This window comes from Lissotriton vulgaris, chromosome 2_1 (assembly GCF_964263255.1).
Source record: "Lissotriton vulgaris chromosome 2_1, aLisVul1.2, whole genome shotgun sequence".
Classification (NCBI taxonomy): Eukaryota; Metazoa; Chordata; class Amphibia; order Caudata; family Salamandridae; genus Lissotriton; species Lissotriton vulgaris.
The window spans coordinates 421,023,228-421,045,999 of record NC_141687.1 but is presented as its reverse complement, the minus strand read 5'-3'; the positions used below and the strand labels follow the sequence as shown (position 1 = coordinate 421,045,999).

General features: G+C 44.7%; 1 protein-coding gene across 2 annotated transcripts in view; it reads right to left on the bottom strand.

Annotated features, from left to right (window-relative positions):
- Nucleotides 1-11,068: 11,068 nt before the first annotated feature.
- Nucleotides 11,069-22,772, bottom strand: part of MDH1B (malate dehydrogenase 1B) — a 293,136-nt gene continuing 281,432 nt past the window's right edge. The window contains exons 9-10 of one of the 2 annotated variants that reach the window (XM_086955317.1): nucleotides 18,619-19,117; nucleotides 11,069-11,999 (exon numbers count right to left, since the gene is read on the bottom strand). In XM_086955317.1, the coding sequence (XP_086811443.1) occupies nucleotides 18,638-19,117 (480 nt within the window). In that variant the 3' untranslated portion in view covers nucleotides 11,069-11,999; nucleotides 18,619-18,637. Of the gene's footprint in view, nucleotides 12,000-18,237; nucleotides 19,118-22,772 lie in introns of those variants that run through there. The other variant, XM_086955316.1, reaches the window with a different exon arrangement.

The window sequence follows — 22,772 nt, the reverse complement described above, 5'->3', positions numbered from 1 at the left end:
AACAGGTCCCTCACTCTCTTACAGTTGGCTTCTTGCCATGCCTTATAATCTGCGCCATTTAACGCTGGGGGGAAGTCCGGGTTACCTATTGGGGGGTCGGCAGGGATATGGGGTGCAAAGATTATGTTTTTGCTGCACCCTGTTCCAAACTCCCACCGTCGCTCATGTAACGGGCGAGGCATAGACACTCGGGGGCCTATACTGTTTAGGTAGCCAGGGCACCTTCCAGATATGTATCCCGTCTATGGCCTGATCTATGAAGCACCAGTGTTTTTCTGTGAGTGTGCGAGACCATTCTACCATGTAGCGCAGTTGGGCTGCCTTATAATACTTGCTAGGGTTTGGAACCCCCCAACCCGCCTTCCGCCAAGGAAAGGTAGGCTTGTGGCCTGGACATTCTCGCTCTTTTAGTTTCCCAAATAAAGTACAAGATTGGAGCCTGTAGTTTATCTAGAACCCGTGTCAGAGGCTGCATTGGTAGAGTTTGCATAACGTAGAGTAGCTTAGGGAGTAACGTCATTTTGATTGCTTCCAGCCGTCCTAGCCAGGAAAGGTTCTGCGATTTTCCATTTGCCGAGTTCAGTCCGTATCAGTGTAAGTATGGTGCCATAGTTATAGTCTGCGGTGGCTTTGACTGTGGGAAAGACCTACATGCGAGGTACGGGATACTATTGCCGGCCCAGAGAAATGGGAAATGCTGGCGTATATGTGCACGACTGGGTTCCGTTACTGTTAGGTCCAGTAGCAGGGATTTTTGTGGGTTTATTTTGAAGCCCGATGCAAGCCCGAAGCATGTGATCTCCGTCATAGCCGCCGCTAGTGAGGTAGGCGGTTGCATGAGGGTCAGAAGGACATAGTCCGCGTATAGTATAATCTTGTGCTCCCTCCCATCGGGATTCCAGCCACCTCTGGATTGCCCTGTATGCACTCAGCTAGTGGCTCCATGTAGAGCGCAAAGAGAAGGGAGGAAAGGGAGCAACCCTGTCTGGTTCCGCACTCAATGGAGAAAGTGGGGGACTGTATACTGTTGACATAGATGTCAGCCTGTGAGGCTGGATAGCAAGCTCGTATTCACCCGCACAGTCAGGGTCCAAATCCCGCACGCTCCAGAACCCAATACAGGTATGGCCAGTGGACACGATCAAAACACTTTCTTGGCGTCCATCGTAAGCACCAGATCTATTATCTGAGAGCATTGAATCTTGCCCAAGAGATGGCATAACGGTTTTGTATTATCGCTGCAACTGCGTTCAGGGATAAACCCCGCCTGATCCGGGTCCACTATGCCCTGGACGTAGGGCGCCAATTGCTGTGCCAGCACGTTAGTGAAGATTTTTGAATCCACGTTCAACAGGGATATCCGGTGATATGAAGCACAGCTCTTAGGGTCCTTGCCGGGCTTGGGAATTACAGTGATAGTGGCGTTACACATAGACTGCGGGAGGGATCCTTGCTTGTCTAAGGAGTTGCATAGGCATGCAAGAATCGGGGCCAGATGGGAGGCAATGTTTTGTAGAACTCTCGCAGTAGCCATCGGGGCCGGGCGCCTTGTGAGGTTGTAGCCTCTGTATGATAGCGAGGACCTATTGCGCTGTAATATCATTCTCTAGGGCACCATAAATAGGTACATCCAGCCCAGCTGGGTATACCATAGACAAGTAGGCTTCGACGTCCGGGTCTCGTAGCGGTTTCGCTGAATGGAATGCTTTATAAAACGCTCTGAATTCGTGTGCGATACCTTCGTCTGTGTTCCTGCCAGGAACCATCGGCTACCCGGATCTCTGATACCCTTCTGTCGACTGCCTGTTCCCTAAAGCGATGGGCCAGCATGCATCCCGCCTTCTTTCCACCAGCATAATACCTTTGGCGCAACCGAAGCAAGGCAAACTCCACCAGTCCCATGTCTATCGCCCGCAGCTGTTTACGAGCTGTCAATAGTTCTCGTATGACCATCACCATGTCTGAGCGTATGTGTGCTGCTTCCAAGTCTTTGACCTGGCCCTCCAGTTGTGCTCGCTTATCCCGCCTTTCCCTATTGTATTTTGTCACGACACCTATGAAGTGTCCTCGCAGGACCACCTTTAGCGTCTCTCAGAGTGTTTCCATAGTTGTCCCAGCGGTGTTGTTGTGTTCTAGGAAGGTGGTCAGTGCTGTGAGAGTGGACAAACGCACCTGTTCATATGTGAGAAGTTACGTGTGAGGGGCCAGCGCTGGGGAGCTAGGGTTCCCGGTGCTAGGCAGAAACGCAGGCTAATAGGAGAGTGATCTGCGAGGGCGGTGGCTCCAATATCTGTGGTTAGTGTAGCCCTTGTTAACCCTGGTGTGGTCAGAAAGTAGTCAATTCGGGTGTATGTTTGGTGTGTCGGAGAAGTGCGTGTATTCAACCTCTGTGGGGTGCATATGGCACCTGGTGTCTGTGAGCCCCGCCTCAATCCTCCACTCTTTTGTAGCCGAGGTGAGTCCCCCAGTCTGGCCATCCTGGGATGGGATCAGTCACGGTGAGCATCCATTGTGATGTTAAAATCGCCCCCCATCCCCAGCACTGGCGTGGAGATCAATTGTTCCAGGGCATCCTTAATAAACATTTCCTGTCTATCATTAGGGGCATAGATAGCAGCTATCGTGTATCGGACCCCCGGACCTGTATGTGCAGCACCATTAAGCGGCCTGGAACATCTATGAAGATCCCCTCCACTCTTCCTGCAAAGTGTGTGGCAAGCAGGACAGCTACCCCCTTGCAGTTACACGAGGAGAAATATTGCATGTCGAACCAGTGGAATTGCATCTTCCGCCAGTCCTGCTGGACCAGGCGAGTCTCCTGCAGAAAGCATATGTCACTCTTAGTGTCTTTAAGGATGGACAGTATCGGAAGGCGCTTCGCAGGGCAGTTAAGGCCCTGGACATTGAAGCTAAGTATCGACACCATTGCTCATCTCGTCGCCACCTGTTTCCTGCACAATCGGGTACCCCACATTTCTGCATCCCCTCCACCATGGAAAGAGGCAAATTGGAACGTTACAGGAAGAGGAGAGAAGGAAAAGAGATAAGTAAAAATACAAAACAGTCTGCAACACAACCAATAAGTCCAACCATATCCCCCAACAGGGGGTCGAACTAATCATGAGGTTAGGGTCTGTGTTGCTGCTGCATAGGACTAGAAAGAAGAAGGGGAAAAGCAGCTCGGGAGTCTGCAGTGACGTGCCATCTCGTTGGACGTTGGACACCGGTCAGGGTCAGTCCTTTTCCTAATGTAGGACCACTTCTGATCAGCCGTGCACAGGATACTATTTAATATAACATTTCAATGATCATTGGCAGTGGTGCCTACCTCACACTCATGCTGCAGATGCTGGAGAAGCTGGGCACGTTCCTCTCTGCTATCGGCCTCTGTGGGCTTATTGAGATTCTTTGGCCCCCTTCTGGACAAGCACCTCTCCCGACTCGGTTGGGTCTGCCTACTGCAGATCCGGCATCCCCGGAATAGCGTGTGTCCCCACTTGTAGCAAATCTCCTGGGTCCGGAGGAAGTCAGTTTGTGGTTTCAAAGCTCTGCTGCTTTGCAGCGTTGTTGGTAAGAGGTCTTGGTAGAGTCCAATTTTATATCCTTCAAAGTCCAGGACTCTCACATCCCTGGTCGCAGACATTATTGCTTCCGTTTGGGTATAGTAGTGGAGACATGTGAGAATGTCCTGGGGTTTGCCAGGGGTGGTCGCTGGCCTACCCAAACGATGTGTACGGTCGAGTATTATTACTTGATCCTGAAATGCGAACGCCATGTGTTTGAAAAGCCTGGCCACGATCGCTTGAGATGGCCCATGCTGGAACCACCTTAATGCGGATGTTGGAGCGTCGAGAATTATTCTCAAGGTCCTCAATCTGGTACCGCAATTTTACATTCTGGTCGCGAAGCTCCAGGAGTTCCTGATGATGACACTCTATCTCCTCCTCCCTTTGGTCGAGGGCGGCAACTTCCTGTCGCAGCCCCTTGATGTCTGCGGCTATGTCCCGTTTTAGCACTGCGAAGTCTGCGCGGAGGGTGCCAAACTGACGTTCTATAAAGGCCTGTGTCGGTGGGGACTCCTTGCATCCTCCTCCACTGCTGCCAGGCCCATCAGCATGATTATCCATCTCAGCAGGGGTCCATCTTTTTCGTGGTCGTGTGAGCGAAGATGTCCTTTATGGAGGAGTCTTTTTTCTGTTGCCCTAGGGTGTAGCTCCAAGTGACAGGCGGGTGGCCCCCAGCTGTGTGAGATTGTCCCCCATAGGTCTTCCACACGCAGCCACCGCAGCAACCCAGGGGGGCCACAGGAGAGCTCTGGTCTAGGGCGCTGTGTCCAGTCTTAGGGTGGTAAATCACCAGGGAGGGGGAGGCGGGCCGGCTCACCAAGCGTGTGCTGCAGAAGGACGCAAACCCGGGCCCTCGCTTCCAGTGAAGGGAGGCCGAGTAGGAGGAGCAGACACCAACAGTCTAGGGGACATGCCCCAACAATCCCCCGACATGGCCCAGTTCGGCACAGCACTGGGCCTCACACGGGCCTTCTCCTGCTCCACTGGCTACTCAATAGTGTGCACCTCCTGTCTCCGCCCTCTGTCCGCAGGCTGCCGCTCGCGCAGGCATCCAAGGGAGTAGGCAAAGAGGGTTCCAGCCGAGGGGGCCACACCAAATGTCACAGCTAGGACATAGAAAGGAGGGGGGTGCAGGTGCGGCATGATTAACCGGTGGTCTAAGGGGGGCCGTTCCGTGACCACGGGTCGTAGCAGGTCCAGCAACGGGGCCCTCACCTCGTGGTCTCACAGTCTATCGCCAGCTGCCACACCCACTGGTTCTACAATCCCGGGCAATTCAGTGTATGGGGCTATCTTCTAGTCACTGCGCACCCGTCAGCATGTTTAGTTGCAGGGGCAGAGGTGGATGGGGGCTCAGCCCCTTACATGTCGTCCGAGGTAGGCTGGTCCGCAGCAGCGGGCCGCAGCAGGCCCTGCAGCGGAGCCCTTGCCTCCCAGGCCAGGGAACTGCCTCCAGTGGTGACACCCACGGGCCCTGCAAGCCAGCGCACAAAGCGGGGTACACCGCACAGCCGGATAGCCCCATCCCCCAATCACAGCGCCACACCGGAGGCTGAGACGGCCTCCAACAGCCACAGTAAGCACAGGCGCAAGGATAGTTAGGGGCCCAGCCCCTCGTGTGCTGTCAAATGCGGGCACTGTCGGCCCCTCCCCTGAGGCCGTAGCACGTGGTGCAGGGACGCACTCATGGATGGTCGGACCTTCTAGTGAGGGAGGGTCTGGAATCCACTTGCCCTGCCGTCCGGTAGGGGCCCACAAGACAGCGGACTAGGCCACAGACCCGATCCCCACCAGCAGCGTAAGGCTGGTGCGCCGGTGCATGCTCCAATACCAACCCCGCTCCTCCCCCACCGCAATCCGGGGGCTCTCCCGGTTACCGGCTGACCTCAGGGTGTCGCCCAAACCGGGTCAGGACGTCGGTGCCCCGCGGGTGTATAGCCTTGTCCTGTAGACCGGCGGAGCTCTGAGGAAGACGTCCTATGCCGCAGCCACCTTGGACACACCCCCCCAACCATACTGATTTTGCGCAGGGGTACCTGGCTGCTAGAATGAAATCAAACACTTTGGGAGAAATGTTGAATAAGATCAAACGCTTCCACTAAATCTCCAGCCATTGAGATGAAGATTATGCATGCCCAGGTGCAGAATTCTGCCATTCTGCTGTGAGAAAAGATCATCCTGAAGAGGCAGACTGATCTACAGACAGATGCTCAAGCCCAGGAGTTTCAGGTACCACAATCTCCTTGCCCAATCTTGTGCCACTAGGATGACTTGAGCCTGGTTGTTTTTGATCTTATTCCGAACATGGGCAGGAAAGGTACAGGAGCCCAGAGTTCCACTCTAGGACGAATGTGTCTCCTCAAGAGTGAGCTGTCTTGGGAGCTCCAATGCAGAAAAATGCTCACATAACGTTTTCTCAATGGAGGCGGAGAAATCATGGAAGGGACGTTGCACCGCCTCTGGGTGTGGCTGGCATCAGTGGCTGAGTTCATCTGCCCTCGTGTTTAAAGATCCATCCAAGTTCTGGGCCACTGAAAAAATCCACTGGTGTCCCAGTTACTTCAAGGGGCATAGCAACTCCTGAAAAAGGCTCCAGAACTCCACCCTGCCTTGCTTTTTGCGATACCACATGGCAGAGGTGTTGACCATGAGCACTTGCATTAGCCTCCATTTGACGGATGGCAGAAAGGCTTTCAATGTCAAGCAAATAACTTGCTACTCCAGAAGATTGATGTGTAGCCGGGCTTCCAACAGGGACTATAGGCGGCTGATCTCCACCTGTCTGAGATGGCCAGTCCAACCCAAAAGCGATGCATCGGTTACCACTGATAGCTTAGGAGGTGGTAGGTATAGGGGGGTGCCACTGACCCAATCACGGTCCATTAGATAGCCCTGCAGATCTTTTGCAGTCTCCTCTGCAATCTGGACATAGTCGGACAGATCTCCCTGATGATGTGCCCATAGGGCACATCTTGCATGCTTTACCAGCAGGATGTAGGAAACCAGGTGCCCAAAAGTCGCAAAGTCATGTTCACTCCAGGACAGAGACTAAAACATCTGAATCACAGCCTGAATGACCTAGACTCTTCTCCTCAGTAGGAGAAGCACAGAAGGGCAGCATTTGTGAAGAGTCAGGTGAGACTTCGGCATTTTGATTGTGAACCCTGATGATGTTAAGAGGTTTATCATAACTCAGAGGTGGGTAATGACTGCCTGGGGGCACATAGAGGTATGTGAAGTCTAGAAAACATGCGCTCCAAAGGTGCACTACAACCACCACCCGACGGGGCACTGGTGAGGCCAAAGGGGAGCACAGCCAACAGAAAATGCTCCTGCCCCTACTGTGAACCACAGGTAACAGGCCAATCCAACTTCTCATACTGGCACCCACTCTATGGGTCCTTTAGTCAGAAGGGCCTTTTCCTCCTGTAATAAAATGTACAGGTGGTCCTCCATCAGCCATCCTGAATGCAGTGGAAGGTACAGTGGGGTGGAAATAAATGGGAAGGTATAACCCTGACTGACATATTGTGGGACCTACTTGTCCAAAGTGATTGCTTGCCACCTTGGAACAAAAAATGCCAGTTCCTGCCTCTGACAGGGCGGCTGTGTGTCCGGAAGATCTCACTAAAGAGGTTTTGTTGCTGCAGCAGCTGGGGCAACTGGGGATTGGGCTGCTCGCTTCCCTTGTCCACGTTGCCTGAGGGCAATGTGGCCTCAGCCACAAAAGGCTGTAGGATCTGCTGGGCTGAATGAATGTGTGGGTGCTAGTGCTATTGAAAGCCCCTACCATAGCCTCAGATGGGGCGAAACCGCTGGTGAAACCAACACATTGGAGCAGACAGACCCAAGGAGGGTGCCGTGGCCCTATTTTCTTTAAAGTGTTTAAAGGGTGAATCTGCCTTCCCATTGAAGAAGTCAGAACCATTGAAGGGCATGTCCATTTGGTAGGATTGGAAGTTCCCAAAGAAGCTCATAGATCTCGTCCAGACGATTCGCCTGAGTACCATACTAATGCAGATTGCCAAAACCAAGGCAATCTGTTGTAATGTAATGTAATGTAAGTGAACATTTATAAAGCGCAAACTGTCGCTCCGGAAGGAGCCTCCTGGCGCTATTTGGAGACTCCTGAAAGTCTTGCTCGCTGAGGCCTTAAATTAAAGATAGGCATAGGCTGTTGGTTACTCTGAATATCCATGTTTTGAGGGTTGTATCTAACCTACAGCAAATTTTGTATTTTGCTGCATTGCAATCATTCTGAATGGCTTGCATAAGGGTGGGGCGCAAGCAGATGTCAGCAGTGAAGCCAGAGTGGTGGCTAGAAACGGGTCCAAAGGTTCTAACTGGCTCCGAGTACAGACCCACTGGCAGTTTCCCAGTTGAAGTCCTCGTGGGTCCTTGGTGCAGGCAGGCCAGAGGAATACAGCAGCATGCTCAAGAGATGCAGCATGCCTTCACAGAATGCATGGATTTGCTACAGTATCGTTGAAGTACCTGGAACTCAGTCAGCCCTGGGACTAAAGCCGGAACCATCTCAGAAAGAGATTGAGTTTGTGAGCAAGACCAAGAGGCACATTTACGCCCTTGCGTCTTTTCAAGAGTTCAAGAGTGGCAGGAAGGAGCAGAGTCCCATTTGGACATTTATGCTTCTTTTTTTACTTACTCAATGACTTTGAATGTGACAAAGATCTGCTGCGGGGACAACTTCGTTAGCGGGAACAGGACCTTCCCTTCGACCGGTCACAGTGCGGAGTCTTGTGGTGTTTGGCAACATACAGTTACACCTTACCATCCCAGGTGGCCTTCGGATTCATCAAGGTGCTGTTGCTACAGGTACTGGAGTTGTTGTCTGACTCCAAGCACCAAAAGCAAATCTGGTGGAGAACAGTTGCAGACATTTTCATGCAACAGTCCCTACACGCTTGAACCCTGTGGTTTCATGGGGCAACATTTTCTCTTGCGCACTAGTATTCGAATATCTAAATTTGGAAAAGATGCCTTGTGAAGAGTAAAATGGCAAACAAACAGCGCAAACAGAATTGAACTGACACCAGCACGCCACCTACCAGCACACAAGCATACTGCTAGAAAATGTACAGATCCAGTCTGACGCCTAGATTTGAATGCTATGGTTGAAAAGGTTGATACACATCAATATTAATAAGACGTATGTTAGGTACCTTTCTAAATGGATGAGGTGGACCAAGTCCAAGGGTGTGGTAAGGTTTGCAGTGCCTGAAGATATGGTATTTGGTGGATGTGGCCAATGTTAAGTACCTGAGAATGGAAACATGGAAGTATTCTCAAATAAACTATTGCTCAATACAGTCCCAACCAATACTTTGGGAGGTCTATAATCCGCTTCGACAGAGTAGGAGGTGGCGAACATTAGAATGAAGTAGATGGCAAGTTTGGAATATAACAGAGGTGAAGACAACCCCTTTGTAAATAGAAATACATTATGTGTGGACTGGGAGGGCAGCATGCTAAGGAGTTTGGAAACAGATGAACTGTACTCGAAGAATAGGGTAAATGATGTGCCTAGAATGAGGAGGCTTTCATCTCAATCTCACATATATGACTGGAGACACGGTGGAAAGATTGATCCACATGTTGGGTATCAGACAGTATGCCTAAGCACATTTACAAATGCTGAGGGTAACCTGGTGACAGGGCATGTCAGTTAGCAGACGTATTTGTTGAAAACTAGAACTAGTTATTTAGCAAGGAATGATTTAAATCAGGAAAAAAACGGAGGCATTTAAGAAGTAAGAAATGTTGGAATTATTTGGTGAGACTATGGAGAAACTTAAATCTATCAGGAATCATCAAGTTCAAACTATTTACCAGAATTCTTAAAAACGAAGAGTAAGAAGGTCAATGAATATATGCGGGGCATGTTGAATGGGTTGGAGGAGCAAAGAGTTTCTTGAGACACCTGACAAAGGCTACGAACGTGACATGGGGTGTGAGCCTCATACAAGCTAATCTTCTGGATACATATAGAAGCAGAGGTTCTCGCAAACTATTTGACACACTTTGGAAAGACAGAAAACATCGGCAAAGCTTCAAACTATTAATAACGGAAGGTGGAGCCTTATTTAAAGTAGTACGTTTATCAAGATGTCTGTATGTGTTGCAGAATAGTCTCTCTGTGATACTGGTAAAATAATTATGAACAATTGGAAGAATTTGTTTAAGCTATCTCAAGGTGTTCGTGGCAGGAAGGAACACGAGGATGTCAATGAAAATTGTGTATGAGATAGGATATGATGGTGGTTTGGTGTTACCAAACAGGCAATCCTTCTATAGGTCATTGCAGCAAGTAATGTAGATGATCGTCAGCTTGAACCATAAAATGGACCATCCATAAGGGGAGAAAGGTGGGTTTGGGAAACACACATTTTTTACAAGTGGCATATGGGGGTCAGTTGCTTGGGTGACTTCCATCTACTGCGCTAATGGTAATTTTATGCTAGTGTGCAACACTAAAAGCTTTAGGGTGTATGATAAGTCTACCAGGGAAACGCTTCAAAATCCAACAAAAAAAAGGGATTGGAAGGATGCCATCTGATCAGAATTATGACGCTAGAAGAACAGCGCTGGCTAGAAGACTATAAAATGACTTAAAAACACTACTAGTATATAGCATTTCCAGAACAAGACTCAAAGGAGTTGGACCAAGATAAATTATGCCAGGAGGAATTACATATAATAAAAATGGCATCCCAAGACGTGGCAATAGTTGTCAGGTCCCAGTTCTGATAACCTCACGAAATGGCATATGCAATGGTAACATTGTGGAGGAAGACATGTAGCCCTATTATAATAATTTTTCTTTAAGATCCGTCATGGAAAAAGGCAATTTCTTGTGCTTGGTTTTGATCTGTAGAGTTGTGTAAGGGGTTAGTAGGGTGCTAATGTACATATTATCAGAGGAGATAAGATAATATATATAATTAGGGCCTCAACAAGTACTTTAAAGAATGGGATATGATCTGGAATTAGCAAGTAGCACTAAACATTTGATAAATATGGATTTGATTGTGGCAACTGGAGAGACAAAGATGCGCCAGTGGAGCCGGAATCATTAAGAAACATAAAAAGGTGTATGGGGATGAAAAATTAATATATAGAGTGAGACATTAAAATAATATGGGGGAGGGGCAGTTTGAGCAATTCTGTATGCACTAACAAATATGGGTGTGTAAGTATGCGGGCTCATTGCATTATACCGGGAAGGAACAGATCATCAAACAGGTTGGGTGAGGTTTTGGGAGGAATATGATACAAAGATGAGGGTTGTGTGCAACTAAAATGCCAATTATGTTGTTTATAAACAAAGTGGTTTTTTTGCTGTTTATATAATTTCACAGTTATCACGTACCTCATAAATTTGCTATTCTGACTAAATGTGGCTATTGTAAATCGGTGTGTGTGTGTGGTACAAATGATTATTATTTTGAGTGAATAAAATAGTGAGTAAAAAGAGAAAAAGAACATTTAAAATTGTGTGTTTCTTTATTAATTTTGCTGGTCATTTGAAAAGGTGAATAAATTCGAACAATATGACTCACTTGCGATTGCAATTTTAATTTAACGGTTATGCACATGCACTGTTTCAAGAGAAAGCGAAACTCCAACATAAAAAGCCAGAATGTTGAGTTGGAATAAAAGTAATAAGAAACATTTGACACCTGACAATTGCTTGGAGCAACATCTCGATTCCACCTACAAAGATAACAAGGAGCATTCTGTGTACGGAATGTCTAAACAAAGGAAAATTGTTTTGTTGACTTTAAAGGCCAATACATTTTATTGCAGGCATTTATCATAGATCACACCAGGAATATGTCAGACAGCAGACTACACCAGAGAAATGAAGGATAATACCAACACCAACGATTTACCTTAACATTAAGATTTTAAGATATGATGTCATACGCATTCGTTCAGTACAAACCACTCATAAATTGCCTGTTGTTTTTGAGCAGTTTGGAGCTTTCCAAATGAAATGGACGAGTCCATGACAACTATTCCCAATACCGAGTCTTTCATAATCATAATTTCTGAAACACATATCTTCGGTCACAACATTTGGCAGAATCTGTTCAGATGAGGTTTTTTCAAGATGGAATAAAAGTGGCCTATGATAGAAAATACAGTACCTGAGAAACCCATCCAACTCTATATACAGTATAGATTATTGGAAAAAACAACATCAGCGTATCAATAACAAGAAATATAAATACTGATAGCTGAGTGGATTTCGTTGTTCAAGGCTGTCATGTGAAAGTATAAGAGAGAAGTTATTTGTGTAACAGGTAACTATTATAGAGCATGTAATGCCTTTGATTTGTAAGACAGTGACAGTCACATCGAACTCTTCTAAATTCAATAGTTTGTTGTAGTCACTGGACAAATCACTGGATTCTGAAACACAAAAATAACTGTTATCATTAGAGTTAGATACATTTGTACCGTCTTCATTGTTTACAAAAACTCATTTGTTTAGTTTTCTATATATCGGAATAAATGCATGGTTAAAGTAAGATACATCAATAATACTAAACAAACACTAAGCAAATGGAATTTCTGTAACAAGGTCTTACCTCCACCTCACAGTCTATGACTAAAATCGATCTATTTCATAATGTTTGAAAGAGCATTTCACATTAACTATCTGTCCCCGTCATAAGAGAACATACATTTTTAATAGACCAAACATACAATGTGCTTTTTCTTGTCTGCTGGTTTTAACATTGAATGCACTTACCACCACATTCCTCAAGAATACACTACCTTGATTTCATTGTTTTTTCTTTTTATTGGTTTAGTAACAGATAAGATAATGTTTATTTTGCCTGATTAATTAAAATCTTTGCAAATACATAACAATACAAAATTCCCAATGTACACAAATTATTATATTTAAAAGCAACATTAAAAAGGATCATCGATAAAATATTCCCAAGTTATACAATTAGCTGCTTTAAAAGCAGTACTCATAAGTTCTTATATCTCAGGTAGTGTGGAACTGACAATGACTACCATTAATTCCCAAGCCAGATAACACAGCTTAACCAGGTCCATTGTTCAAGTTAGAAGCTTGGTAATTAAAGTGCGAGTGCAACTAAAGTAAGATATAAAGTTAATTTTACATATGAGAAGCATTCCACCTTTGGGCAGTAAGTAAAAAAACAAACCACTGGTTCAACTATAAAGTTTTTGTTTTTTAAAAGCTCCCTCCAGAAGCCCTTTGTACTCTTATCTTTAATGTATTTCGGATAACTACAGGTTTTTAAGTCTCTTGGATACCGTTTCAAAAAATTTTGTTAGCCGACTGTTAAGCTGGACGTCTGCTTCATTGCCTGCCGTAATACGTGAAAAAGGGACGTAGCAAAGTACATCTTATATCCTTTAAGTTGGGACAGTTGCAAATTATATGAATAATGTCCTCCTTCCCGCTTCCGCATAGACGACAAGTCAAAATTCCTCCTTTCCTTAACCATGGTGGAAGATGGAGTTTAATCGCAATTACACCCAAGCGCAGCCTTAGGAAGTTTTCCTTCCCAAGGTTTAGGAACAGGAGATGTATTCTTTCAAATATACAATCCACAGATGCTTTTAAATATTGTATTAGATATTCTCAGTGGCGGCCGGCACAGGTAAGAGCAGTTGGACAGGCGGGGAGACAGTCGGGGAAGTCGACAGATGACAGGATAAGTAACATCAAATAAAAAAAATTTAAAACTACATACCTTGCGCTTACCGCACTCTTGAGTGCGATGCAATGGGGAACACCGGTCCCTGCTACAAGTCCGCCCACCTCGCTCTCGGCTCAGACAGTGTCCTTCGGGAGATGCCAGAGGCCCTTTGCCGCCGTGGCTTCTCTCTGCAGGCCAGGGAAATCCTTTGAGGATCTAAGCTAGTTTCTGGGCCTGAGGTCAGGGCTCACCACGCGCTTCCAACCTGAGCCGCAGGAAGCATTTTCCCCGACGTACAAAAGGAGGATCTGCCAAGAGCTGATCCCTTAGGTATTCGTAGCGTTTGCCTTTCACCAGCAGGAAAAAGGCATAACACGCTTCCCAAGCGCTGGGTCTGCATAAGAAGCGCTTTCACTTTTTAGTCACTAAAAAATGGCGAGGGAAGCACCCTAAAGCGTTCCACACACTCCTTTAAAATAAACAGGCGGAAGAACAATCCAGCCTTCCTCCTACTCCCCAAACAGGAGCAATAACTGCAGGCCATCCCACCCCACAAGCATCAGGGCTAGTGCTTCTCACACAGTTCTGCAGTTTTCTTTCCAGGCAGGTTACTTTTAAATCTGGCATAGATCTCTTCCATGAAGCCTTTGATATTCCTGAGGCTTCCAACAGGAGCAAGCACACACAAGCCTTTAGAGATTCTTTCCAAGTAGGACAGCGCAGCAGGGCAAAAAGAGTCAGTCCTTTTTCTCCACCACAGACAGAAGCAGCAACTGCAGGCCAATCTATCTCTCACTCAGAAAAGGCAGCGCTCCTCACACAGTCATTCTTCTTGGCAGGGTTCACTTGTTTTTTTGGAGCAATCTAATGTCTCGGGGTTTTAGGTGTAATATTTATACACCAAAATGTTCTCTTTAATGTAAGGGTCTCTGAAGCTAGTCCAAACGAGTCCTGTCCTCCCTGGTGCAGCATGACCAGAGGGGACGAAGACAGCATTGTGAAAAAGGAGGCACAGCCTATTTAGATGCAGGCAAAACTACTCTCACAACACTAAATGCAGAGCAGCTGTATTCAGCTCTGCAATGAGTCACCCAGGCAAAGCAGGGCACACCTCAACCCCCCAGTGACTGTCTAGAGTGAATGCACATTCCCTGTAAATATAACACCAGACACTGAATGCACAAACAGCCAGAGGCACACAGAATGATAAAGGAAGAAAATGTCCACTTTCTAAAAGTGTTATTTTCAAACACAGGATTTAAAAACCAGCTTTACCAAAAAGTGCATTAATAAAATTTGAGTTCAGAGAGCCTAAATTCAGTTTTTCTATATTGTCCCTATTACGAGTTACACATGTAATAATGTTACAGTGCAACCCCAATGATAAGCCTATGGGACAGGTAGCCTTTCAATCATGAAAAACGAAATATACAGTATTTCACAATCAGGACATGTCACACATACCAGTACATGTCCTTCCTTTCGCATACACTGCACCCTGCCCGTGGAGGTACCTGGGCCTACCATAGGGATGCCTTACATGTGCATGCAGACACTACAGTGGTAGGTCTGAGACACATATATATATATTTTATACAGAGTTTTATATAGCACAAACTTAACCCGAAGGTATCAGGTATCAGAGCGCTTTACACGAGCACCAGTTACGCTACACAAGGACACATTCATTTTTGTTAGGCACTGGGAGATTAAGTGATTTGCCGAGAATCACAAGATGATGAGCATCACTGCCAAACCATAAACCTGGTTCCCCAGCTCCGAGGTCGACCGCCCTAGCCATTAGGCCAACTCCTCTCCCCAATTTACTCTTTTCTCTCCAACACATTTACAGGGCGACTCATGTGGGTGGCAAAACCAGTGCTACAAGCTCACTAGTAGCATTTGATTTACTGGCCCTGACACACACCGTGCACTTTACCAGGGACTTACCAGTAAATCAAATGTGCCAATCATGAATAGCCAACCATTGTCACAATTTATACAGAGAGCATATGCACTTTAGCACTGATCAGGACTGGTAAAGTGCCCACAATCCTATAGACAATGAAAACAAGGTCAGAAAAATAGGTATCGCTGTTGTGATGGAGTAAGCCGTCTGCCAAGATCTAATTTAGGCCCATGGGGCCTTATGTAGGTAATTTTTGTTTTGCGATTCTCAAATTGCGATTTTTGGAGAATCGCAATTAGAGAATCGCAAAACAAAATGTAGGTAGGATTAGCACATTTTTGCGAATCCCAATTATTACTTATTTGCGAATCGCAAATTGAGATTCGTAAATAAGGAATACCTTCTCATTAATTCCTATGGGCTAGAAGGCCCATAGAAATGAATGGGAAAACATTCCCAATTTGCGATTCTCAATTAGAGAATCGCAAATTGAGAATGCAATTTCGGGATTGCCAGGGTGTCAATAGGACACCCTTTTGCACCCCTGAAATTAACATGTGTGCACATGTGGCCCACATACATGCCCTAAGGACATGTATGTGACCCACATGGCACTTTGAAAAATGCCAAAAAGTGCATTTTTCAAAGAAATCGCAAATTACCACCAACCTGAAGTTGGTAGTATTTTGCGATTCCTTAAGCCAAAATCTGCACTACTTGGGTGCTTCCTACATTGCATTTAAGGAATCACTATTTGCAATTCCTTAAATGCAATTGCAAAATAAGGAATCACAAATTTTGCAATTCCTTATTTTGCATGTGGGTTTTTGTGTGCTGCATACCACACTGCCCTAATTGCGATTGCAAATGCTGAAATTCTGTGAATTTCAGCATTTGCGACCGCAATTAGGCTTCCTACATATGGCCCTTAGTCTTTTAAATGCAGGCTAAATACTTGAAGCACAATTATGTGTTATTAAACAAATACATACATTGTAAAGAATAGCAGAATTGAATAGGTCGTTCTTATGTGTATTTTTTTATTAATACATTATATTAGGATCAGGTATTAGAAAATGTATGAATGGTTTGCTTGCGTAGCAAGGGTGTTATTGGTATAAAGACCTTTATTATAAATTGTCCAAACCTAATATACTTTAAACTGGTAAAGGTTGATATAACATTGTGCTTTTAACTAATCACCACCACTTGACTATCAAAATCTAAGATATCAACAAAAAGTCTAAAGGAATACATATATTTATATTCATAACTAAATTGAAGGATCCTAAAATAAAATGTCATTCACATTTGCTTCACGTAACTAAAATGAACATCTTGCTATCTCTGATGTTCAGATACCTCATACTACAGTCACTATTACACGAACCTCATTGTGTCAGTCAAATAAAGAAAATGATTTATTCTTAGGAATAAAAAGCTGCCACATTATTTAAAACATCTTTATTCAATGAGTAAATAGGGTGGCCAATATTGCTATTTATTGGCTGATTCCACAAATTACTTCACCTGTTAACTGTGTGTAGATATCAGAATATAATGTGGCCAAATCCTGAAAATGTGTAGAGGTGTGCAAAGGTACCCAGGTTTCATTTCAAACACCCTAAGTCTACTTACAGAAACTACACAAAATATGTGAAGCATGCGTAATTATAACTAGTTGGCCTTTCCCATGAAAATCAGAACTTTAGCAATCTTTTATTAGCCTACCCATTTGCCCCATTTCGTGCACAAGCTTAATTTGGTAAGCTTTGTTGCAAGTATTAAGCCACCAACATATGCGCTTGCATACAAAAATCTGATTTTCAAGCTCTTATCTACATATCTCGAGAACAGGAGATGATGCATGCCAAAGATCTGTCTCGTCCAGTAGATTTCTCTTGCCCCTCAGACGAACGAGATAGTCCGCAGAGGTGGAAGAACAAAAAGGGGTAGCACCAGCCCGCCCATTGGTGAGTTCATGGGAATGAGCGAGGCTATTTACTGCTAGTACGGAATAAACAGTGGTAATGTCCCAATTTGAAGGCCTCAGCTAGATTGACCACAAAAATAAGTAATCTCAAAAAATTAAATGTATGTCCCATTTGATTCTCAAAAGCAAATGTGCTAATTAGAGCAGCTGTATTTTCAGACAAACAATAATATTGATACTCCAAATTCTAATATTGGTATAAATCGGAATTATTTGTGGTTTGATACCACCCAAGAATAATAATCTGGGACATCTTCTATATTTGAATGCAAAGACTGGGAATGAAATGGTGCCGTGAATAAGTCATGTGGTTGGGTAGGTTCACACCGCAGATACACATCCAAATCCAATTGTAGAACAGATCAACCTTGCCCTCGAATCAGCCTTCAGAGTGGATGGTGCAAACAGACCTGAATCATTTATTAATATCCAACTCAAACCTGCGAATGCACAGCCTTCCAAATGCTCTGCCCTATGAGTGTAATATGTATTTCACAACATTAAGGGCTAAAGACGTGATGCTCGAAATAGGAAATATTCTCTGAGTGAGAATCTTCATGTTACTATTATTAATCGAGAACATTAATCAATGTAATCAATTTCCCTAATGCAGGCAGAGATTTTACAATAGCTTTCACTTTTTGAATGGATACCATACCCTTTCAGTTTTTGTTATCCAATTCATAGTTTGTGATCAATTAATGGCTAGTGATCATTGACAGCAAACTGGTGATGCATTTCATTGTTAATTACTAGGAATGCGTGCATCCATTTCACACCCCTATTACTACAATTCATAAGGAATCACAATTTGTTCATTGCACCTCTCAAATACATTTGAGATACACAATGTAGTTTGTGACTTTGAGTTTTGCAATTCTGGTACATGTAGGTTTTGTGACTATAAACTCCTTTAGTGCATCAGGCTTTAAGATGTCTTTTTTACATGTTTATTGATTTAAACCTAAAGTTTGTTAGTTAATTCACATACCAGTGCACTACTGTCCTTAAGTGTACTCAATATGTAAACTAAAAAAACATGATTTCACAAACGATTTGAAGAAAAGTAGAATGCAATATTTATTTTCATGAACAGGATACTGGAGCTCAGCATTATAATGCTGTTGGTCTGATATGACTGGTAAATAGTGGTGGCGAACAAAGTTGTTTGTTTTGTAGCCTTAGCTTTATATCTGCTTGGTGGTTATTTATATTCTAAGTTGTTTAGTCTCTGATCTGTAAATTATCACCTATGCACTTAAATAGTGTTTTAATTTAATGCAGTAGTCAACAAAATGTATGATCTAATGACACCTTTGACCAAACAAACGGTGAACATGCGATGTAAACTTCCATCTCAGTGACTCATTATGAAGTGACATTTGATATATAAGTGAACAGGGATTTTTCATGAATTCCCCTAAATTGAATACAAGTTATTACCTTAATAGAAACTGTTTTGTTAACTTCTTAACTCATTATCTTGATCAATTGATTGTTTGCTTTCTTCTTTTACTGGTATGGTACTCTCTTGCCGAGTTGGTAGGCCACCATCTTGATCAGGTTGTAAGGCATCTTCTTGCTGAATTGGTAGGGCACTTTGTGATTGAGCTGGAAAGGGACTTTCTTGTTCAACCGACAGGGCAGTTTCTTGATTTGGTTGGGTACTTTCTTTTTGAGTTAGTACAACACTTGCATTCTGGACTGCTTGTATACCATCGTCTTGAGTTTCATGGACATTTTCTTTTGAAGTTATAACGGCACTCCCTTGAGAAACAGGTAGAAAACTGCTTGAATGTGTTGGTATGCCAAGGTCTTCTGTCAATGCTAAGCCAGCTTCCTGCTGATCTGGAAAAATATTTTCTTGTTGTGTATCGCTTGCTTGTTCAGGCTCAGGTAAAGGCTCACTTTCTTCTGGAGACGGCAGTGCAATATTTCTCTCCTGTGAACAAAGCATGATTTCAATGTCACAACAATCTGATGCACATGTGCAATTTTTATAGTCAACATATGACACCAAACCAAGCACTGACAGCCAATTTAATGTATTTGTTTTGAAGATTTGTAAAGCACAGCACAATGGAAAATCATGGAAATAATACAGCAGAGCTGACAATTTACCAAATCCAGTAGCACCACACAATATAGTCCATAGGTAAAGAAAACAGTTTATAGCCTTCAGTTGCTGGCAAAGAAAGAGTTAATTTCTAAGACAATTACAGTTGGACAACTAATACTAGGCTATTTCAACAGAATAATCTGTTATGAAATATGTTGATATTATCTAATAAACAATTAATACTTGATTTTTACTCATCACCATTATATACCTCTTAAGACAAATGTTCATTTAAAATAACATCTGTTAGTTTCTCAAACACTTTGGCTATGTCTTAATCAAACGCGGAGACAAGTTGTGGGACAAATTCGAAATGATGAAGCAGTTCAGGGATGCTCAAGAGAGGCATCAAAGTAAAGGAGACGAAAACTTTTAGTACTTTCAATAGCCTCAATGCTAATGAACATGTGCTTTCTATGTCTCAATTTTACCTTATTAGATATTCCTAGCTATCCAAATTGGAACTCTAGAAACCTTTAACAAACTGGAGAGAATCATAAGTGAACCACAGCCTTATGTGGTTACCGTACTGAACTGACTGGAAATATATTTAATATGGTGCTGGCTCACTCATTCTTTCACTTTCTTTGATTCCTCTTGTCAGGAAGTCATCCACGACCAATGGGAAGTAACCAAAGAAAGGCGGGCAGGCTAAAAATACAGGATGTGCAGAGAAAGTTCAGTTTCAGTATCTTCTAGAAATTATGAATGGCCTTAATCTTAAGCAAAGGGTGAAAGGTCCCACCCATCGGGCAGGCCACACTCTAGCTTTGCTGTTTATGAACAACTCCAAACTTCTCACTACCACTCCCTTGCCGCTCCCCTGGTCAGACCACTTTCTGATCCCTTTTATATTTAATTTCATCTCACTCCTAACCCGCACCCCCCCATCTCCATGGTAGCACTACAGAAAATGGTGCAAGGTCACCTGCTCCACCCGTGCCTCTGCCCTAGGCAACTTTCTACCTTGGGTTAGTGGGGACGTGGATCCTGATGTTACCGGCTTCAACGCCTGCCTCTCCTCTGAACTTGACAAGGTTACCACTATCCGACCTCTTATCTCCTCCAGACTTAAATCTTCCGCCCCATGGTTCACCTCCGCACTACATGCCGCTAAAAGCCAGTGCAAACAACTGGAGCAAAGCTGGAGACTCACCTATAGTATAGAGGAAAAAGCCACCTATAGAGCTGCTATCAAGAACTTTCACAGATTAAAGCGTGCTGAAATGAAAGACTTCTATGCTAAAAAGATCAACTCGGGCAGCAACTCATCCAAAACCCTTTTTAAAATTGTAAAAGGTTTTGTTAAGCCTGACGCCTTATCCAGTAGAAACCCCCCCACTCAGGAGCTCTGCGACTGACTTTAAAGTTTTTCACGATAAAATACTCTACCTTCAACCCCTCCTTGCAACACCCTGAACTTAGCACAGAACCTTCCAATGACTACTCTTTCACCTCCTTTTCCATGATCTCCGACGAAGCTGCTCTTCAAAAATGGCTCTCCTGCAAATCTGGTTAGCCTATGGACCTCTGCCCTGCGTCACTTTTTAGCTTAGTTGCCCCCCTTATTATTTCTCCGCTGACTTCCATCTGGAATACTTCACTACAGTCCGGCACCTTTCCCTCTGCCTGGAAACAGGCCAAGCTGATACCTATTTTTTTTAAAACTGATGCAGACCCTCCGATTTTTAAAAACTATCACCAAAATCTCCCTTCCACCTAAACCGGCGAAGGTTCTTGAAAAAATAGTCGAGGAGCAACTTGCAACCTATCTTGAAGCCAACCACCTCCTTCATGACTCTCAGTCCAGCTTCAGACCAGACTTTAGCACCGAGACTGCACTGTTGGAGGTGTCGGAAAACATCGGCAAATGCATAGACATAGGCGAGACAGCTATGCTAGTGCGTCTTGACTTGTCTGCAGCATTCAATACGGTTTCCCATGACATCTTGGTAGGGAGACTATTCAGCCTCTGGATCCAAGGCCCGCCTCCATCCTGGTTCACATCATTCTTAACTAACCACTCTCAATTAGTCTCCCTGCAGCCTTTTGTCTCCAGTGAGAAACAGCTGACTTGAGGTGTCCCACAGGGCTCCGCACTTAGCCCTTTACCTTTTAACGTTTACCTATCCCCCTAGCTCAAGTAGTTGAAGCCTGCTGAGTCTGTGTGATCATGCTTCGCTGACGACACCCAATTAGTGTTCTCATTCAGGGACCGCTCCAAAGCTACCTTCTCTAACTTTCAACGTTGCCTGCGCAACATCTCTTCCTGGATGGCCCTCAACACCCTCAAGCTCAATTCTGATAAAAGGGAGGTGCTATTCTTTAACCAATCCAGCACTCCCCCTTCTTCCCTTTGGTGGCCTTCAGAATTGTCCCCACCTCCTGAACCTGTGACATCGGCTAGGAACCTAGGGGTCAGACTCAACACAGAACTTTCATGTAAAAATCAAATTGACCAAGTACCAGCAGCCTGTTTTGGAAAACTCCACATGATCTGGAAAATATTCCCCTTCCTCCCTCAGAACTCACGTTGGACCGTTGTTCACGCACTTATCACCTCAAATTTAGACTATGCAAATAGTCTGTACGTAGGGGCTCGGGCCTTCCTGATTAGACGTTTGCAGACGGTCCAGAACGTGTAATATCCCTTTCCGTCACTCGATCTCCCCCTATCTGAAAAAGCTAGGGGTCAGATTCAACACTGAACTTTCATGTAAAAATCAAATTGACCAAGTACCGGCAGCCTGTTTTGGAAAACTCCACATGATCCGGAAAATATTCCCCTTCCTCCCTCAGAACTCACGTTGGACCGTTATTCACACACTTATCACCTCCCATTTAGACTACGCAAATAGTCTGTACGGAGGGGCTCCGGCCTTCCTGATTAGACATTTGCAGACGGTCCAGAACGCGTAATATCCCTTTCTGTCACTCGATCTCCCCCCATCTGAAGAAGCTACACTGGCTCCCAGTGGCTAAACGCATCCAATTTAAATCTATGGTCTTAGTCTTTAGAGCACTACGGTATACAGTCCCGGCCTATCTGAGAGCTCAGCTAAGGCTGCCCAATCTAACCGGGCTGTTAAATCCAACCATCTGCGACTCCTTATCAAGCCCCCCATTTCGACGCGCAAGACAGAGCCTTTGCGGTGGCCGCCCCCAAAATCTGGAATAGCCTACCCCTGACACTACAACTTACTAACTCAAAAACCATCTTCCGCCGAGACCTTAAGACTTGGCTCTCCTCCAGCGACTAAATTCCACTGAGTCCACTCCTTCCTTTGCCTGTCCAAGCGCCGGGACGCCCCCGTCGGGGGTAGCTGTGCGCTATATAAGCTTCTATATAAATAAACAAATAAATATCAATTATTTTAAATAAACATGAACAGTAGGTAACTTCCTTTTCTAAAACATATTATATCCTCTACAGAGTTGTTACGCTTTGAAAATGTCCCCCAGCAACTGCTAAGGATCT